The 5,422-nt window shown below is 51.6% G+C and overlaps 1 protein-coding gene across 1 annotated transcript; it reads right to left on the minus strand.

The window, feature by feature from the left end:
- Positions 1 to 322: 322 nt before the first annotated feature.
- Positions 323 to 4,159, minus strand: LOC139412695 (basic proline-rich protein-like). The gene is made up of 2 exons (XM_071159356.1): positions 3,858 to 4,159; positions 323 to 2,261 (listed from the first exon to the last, which is right to left on the minus strand). The coding sequence occupies exons 1-2, from the start codon at positions 4,157 to 4,159 to the stop codon at positions 323 to 325; spliced, it is 2,241 nt and encodes a 746-aa protein (XP_071015457.1).
- Between the last annotated feature and the right edge of the window lie 1,263 nt (positions 4,160 to 5,422).

The following is a 5,422-nucleotide window of genomic DNA, read 5'->3' on the forward strand; positions in this document are numbered from 1 at the left end:
CTGCATGTGGAGGGCCAAGTGTCTGCATGTGGAGGGCCGAGTGTCTGCATGTGGAGGGCCGAGTGTCTGCAGGTGGAGGGACGATTGTCTGCAGGTGGAGGGCCGATTGTCTGCAGGTGGAGGGCCGATTGTCTGCTTGTGGAGGGCCGAGTGTCTGCAGGTGGAGGGCCGAGTGTCTGCAGGTGGAGGGTCGAGTGTCTGCATGTGGAGGGCCGATTGTCTGGAGGTGGAGGGCCGAGTGTCTGGAGGTGGAAGGCCGATTCTCTGCATGTGGAGGGCCGAGTATCACAAGTGGAGGGCCGAGTGTCTGCATGTGGAGGGCCTATGGCCTGGAGGTGGAGGGCCGATTGTCTGGAAGTGGAGGGCCGATTGTCTGCAGGTGGGGGGGCCGATTGTCTGGAGGTGGGTGGCCGATTGTCTGGAGGTGGATGGCCGATTGTCTGGAGGTAGAGGGCCGATTGTCTAGATGTGGAGGTCCGATTGTCTGGAGGTGGAGGGCCGATTGTCTGGAGGTGGAGGGTCGATTGTCTGCTTGTGGAGGGCCGAGTGTCTGCAGGTGGAGGGACGATTCTCTGCATGTGGAGAGCCGAGTATCACAGGTGGAGGGCCGAGTGTCTGCATGTGGAGGGCCGAAGGCCTGGAGGTGGAGGGCCGATTGTCTGGAGGTGGAGGGCCGATTGTCTGCAGGTGGAGGGCCGATTGGTTGGAGGTGGGGGACCGATTGTCTGGAGGTGGAGGGCCAATTGTCTGGAGGTGGGGGGCCGATTGTCTGGAGGTAGATGGCCGATTGTCTGGAGATGGAGGGCCGATTGTCTAGATGTGGAGGTCCGATTGTCTGGAGGTGGAGGGCCGATTGTCTGCTTGTGGAGGGCTGAGTGTCTGCAGGTGGAGGGCGGATTGTCTGGAGGTGGAGGGCCGATTGTTTGGAAGTGGAGGGCCGATTGTCTGGAGGTGGAGGGCCGATTTTCTGGAGGTGGGTGGCCGATTGTCTGGAGGTGGAGGGCCGATTGTCTGGAGGTGGAGGGCCGAGTGTCTGGAGGTGGAGGGCCGATTCTCTGCATGTGGAGGGCCGAGTATCACAGGTGGAGGGCCGAGTGTCTGCATGTGGAGGGCCGATGGCCTGGAGGTGCAGGGCCGATTGTCTGGAAGTGGAGGGCCGATTGTCTGCAGGGTGGGGGCCGATTGCCTGGACGTGGAGGACCGATTGTCTGGAGGTAGGTGGCCGATTGTCTGGAGGTGGGTGGCCGATTGTCTGTAGGTGGAGGGCCGATTGTCTAGATGTGGAGGTCCGATTGTCTGGAGGTGGAGGGCCGATTGTCTGGAGGTGGAGGGTCGATTGTCTGCTTGTGGAGGGCCGAGTGTCTGCAGGTGGAGGGCCGAAGGCCTGGAGGTGGAGGGCCGATTGTCTGGGGGTAGATGGCCGATTGTCTGGAGGTGGAGGGCCGATTGTCTGGAGGTGGAGGGCCGAGTTTCTGGAGGTGGAGGGCCGATTCTCTGCATGTGGAGGGCCGAGTATCATAGGTGGAGGGCCGAGTGTCTGCATGTGGAGGGCCGAAGGCCTGGAGGTGGAGGGCCGATTGTCTGGAGGTGGAGGGCCGATTGTCTGCAGGTGGAGGGCCGATTGTATGGAGGTGGAGGGCCGATTGTCTGGAGGTGGAGGGCCGATTGTCTGGAGGTGGGGGGCCGATTGTCTGGAGGTGGGGGCCGATTGTCTAGATGTGGAGGTCCGATTGTCTAGATGTGGAGGTCTGATTGTCTGGAGGTGGAGGGCCGATTGTCTGGAGGTGGAGGGCCGATTGTCTGCTTGTGGAGGGCCGAGTGTCTGCAGGTGGAGGGCCGATTGTCTGGAGGTGGAGGGCCGAGTGTCTGGAGGTGGAGGGCCGATTGTCTGGAGGTGGAGGGCCGATTGTCTGGAGGTGGAGGGCCGATTCTCTGCATATGGAGGACCGAGTATCACAGGTGGAGGGCCGAGGGTCTGCATGTGGAGGGCCGAAGGCCTGGAGGTGGAGGGCCGATTGTCTGGAGGTGGAGGGCCGATTGTCTGCAGGTGGAGGGCCGATTGTCTGGAGGTGGAGGGCCGATTGTCTGGAGGTGGATGTCCGATTGTCTGGAGGTGGAGGGCCGAGTGTCTGGAGGTGGATGTCCGATTGTCTGGAGGTGGATGTCCGATTGTCTGGAGGTGGATGTCCGATTGTCTGGAGGTGGAGGGCCGATTGTCTGGAGGTGGAGGGCCGATTGTCTGGAGGTGGAGGGCCGATTGTCTGCTTGTGGAGGGCCGAGTGTCTACAGGTGGAGGGCCGATTGTCTGGAGTTGGAGGGCCGATTGTACTACTTGATTGATGAATTAATGTCACTGATCAGTTTGGAACTCCCCTCACCAAGTTGTCTAGTTTTTATTTGGACACAACTTCAAAGGAAATAACAATAGGCAGAAAAATCGTCCCTCCATGGAATGACTTTGAAACTCCTGTCCTCTGTCTTCTACATTGTAACTTCTGCGACAACAGTGGCATGGCTTGTTGAATCTGGCATCTTCTTCGTGTTTTGAAAGCCTATCATTGGCAATTGTGCCCTTTCGATTTTATAGTTATGTGTTTGAAAGGAAATTATTGATTTGATTTGATTTGAAAGGAAATTACTTTTATATGAAATATTAATGGTAGAATCTCCCGCTAGCCCAGGGTTCCCCAAACTCAGTCTTGGACATAGGACTACACAGCTGATTCAAATAACCAACTCATCATCAAGATTTGATTATTTAATTCCTCTATGAAGTGCTAGGGTAAGAAACCAGACCGACAGGGGGACTTTGTTAGGAAACCCTGCTCTAGCCTCCAATGTTTTAAGATTAGTTGGAAGTAGTGTGCAAGTCTACACTTCAGGGAAAAGGAGTGATAATTGGGATGCACCCAGGGTATCTTCTTCGATGTAGCCCGCACGCGTTAATGACTTTGCTCATGATCATGCACAATGCAAATGACAAGTATAAGTTCCTTGAATTTTATTTTGTCAGTGCCTTTTCATTATGTGGATAGACACTTGTGTTGTCTAGCTAAAGTTACACCAATCAAAGTAGTAGAGCGTGTGGTGAAACTTTAGTGGTCAACACCATTCATCTTTGGGGCGGCGGGGGGAGTGAGTTTGCAAGGTTCTATCATATCACGCAATTATACCATTTATAATATAAATATATATATATATATATATATATATATATATATACGGAGGGCTGAGTGTCTGTATATACATATATATACACTGCTCAAAAAAATAAAGAGAAAAACACAATGTAACTCCAAGTCAATCCCACTTCTGTGAAATCAAACTGTCCACTTATTGACACTGATTGACAATAAATTTCACATGCTGTTGTGCAAATGGAATAGACAACAGGTGGAAATTATAGGCAATTAGCAAGACACCCCCAATAATGGAGTGGTTCTGCAGGTGGTGACCACAGACCACTTCTCAGTTCCTATGCTTCCTGGCTGATGTTTCGGTCACTTTTGAATGCTGGCGGTGCTTTCACTCTAGTGGTAGCATGAGACGGAGTCTACAACCCACACAAGTGGCTCAGGTAGTGCAGCTCATCCAGGATGGTACATCAATGCGAGTTGTGGCAAGAAGGTTTGCTGTGTCTGTCAGCGTAGTGTCCAGAGCATGGAGGCGCTACCAGGAGACAGGCCAGTACATCAGGAGATGTGGAGGAGGCCGTAGGAGGGCAACAACCCAGCAGCAGGACCGCTACCTCCACCTTTGTGCAAGGAGGAGCAGGAGGAGCACTGCCAGAGCCCTGCAAAATGACCTCCAGCAGGCCACAAATGTGCATGTGTCTGCTCAAACGGTCAGAAACAGACTTCATGAGGGTGGTATGATGGCCTGACGTCCACAGGTGTGGGTTGTGCTTACTGCCCAACACCGTGCAGGACGTTTGGCATTTGCCAGAGAACACCAATATTGGCAAATTCGCCACTGGCGCCCTGTGCTCTTCACAGATGAAAGCAGGTTCACACTGAGCACATGTGACAGACGTGACAGAATCTGGAGACGCCGTAGAGAACGTTCTGCTGCCTGCAACATCCTCCAGGATGACCGGTGTGGCGGTGGGGCAGTCATGGTGTGGGGTGGCATTTCTTTGGGGGGCCGCACAGCCCTCCATGTGCTCGCCAGAGGTAACCTGACTGCCATTAGGTACCGAGATGAGATCCTCAGACCCCTTGTGAGACCATATGCTGGTGCGGTTGGCCCTGGGTTCCTCCTAATGCAAGACAATGCTAGACGTCATGTGGCTGGAGTGTGTCAGCAGTTCCTGCAAGAAGAAGGCATTGATGCTATGGACTAGCCCGCCCATTCACCAGACCTGAATCCAATTGAGCACATCTGGGACATCATGTCTCGCTCCATCCACCAAAGCCAAGTTGCACCACAGACTGTCCAGGAGTTGGCGGATGCTTTAGTCCAGGTCTGGGAGGAGATCCTTCAGGAGACTATCCACCACCTCATCAGGAGCATGCCCAGGCATTGTAGGGAGGTCATACAGGCACACACTACTGAGCCTCATTTTGACTTGTTTTAAGGACATTACATCAAAGTTGGATCAGCCTGTAGTGTGGTTTTCCACTTTAATTTTGAGTGTGACTCCAAATCCAGACCTACATGGGTTGATACATTTGATTTCCATTGATCATTTTTGTGTGATTTTGTTGTCAGCACATTTAACTATGTAAAGAAAAAAGTATTTAATAAGAATATTTCATTCATTCAGATCTAGGATGTGTTATTTTACTGGTCCCTTTATTTTCTTGAGCAGTGTATACAGTGCCTTGAGAAAGTATTCGGCCCCCTTGAACTTTGCGACCTTTTGCCACATTTCAGGCTTCAAACATAAAGATATAAAACTGTATTTTTTTGTGAAGAATCAACAACAAGTGGGACACAATCATGAAGTGGAACGACATTTATTGGATATTTCAAACTTTTTTAACAAATCAAAAACTGAAAAATTGGGCGTGCAAAATTATTCAGCCCCCTTAAGTTAATACTTTGTAGCGCCACCTTTTGCTGCGATTACAGCTGTAAGTCGCTTGGGGTATGTCTCTATCAGTTTTGCACATCGAGAGACTGACATTTTTTCCCATTCCTCCTTGCAAAACAGCTCGAGCTCAGTGAGGTTGGATGGAGAGCATTTGTGAACAGCAGTTTTCAGTTCTTTCCACAGATTCTCGATTGGATTCAGGTCTGGACTTTGACTTGGCCATTCTAACACCTGGATATGTTTATTTTTGAACCATTCCATTGTAGATTTTGATTTATGTTTTGGATCATTGTCTTGTTGGAAGACAAATCTCCGTCCCAGTCTCAGGTCTTTTGCAGACTCCGTCAGGTTTTCTTCCAGAATGGTCCTGTATTTGGCTCCATCCAT

This window comes from Oncorhynchus clarkii, chromosome 7 (assembly GCF_045791955.1).
Source record: "Oncorhynchus clarkii lewisi isolate Uvic-CL-2024 chromosome 7, UVic_Ocla_1.0, whole genome shotgun sequence".
Classification (NCBI taxonomy): Eukaryota; Metazoa; Chordata; class Actinopteri; order Salmoniformes; family Salmonidae; genus Oncorhynchus; species Oncorhynchus clarkii.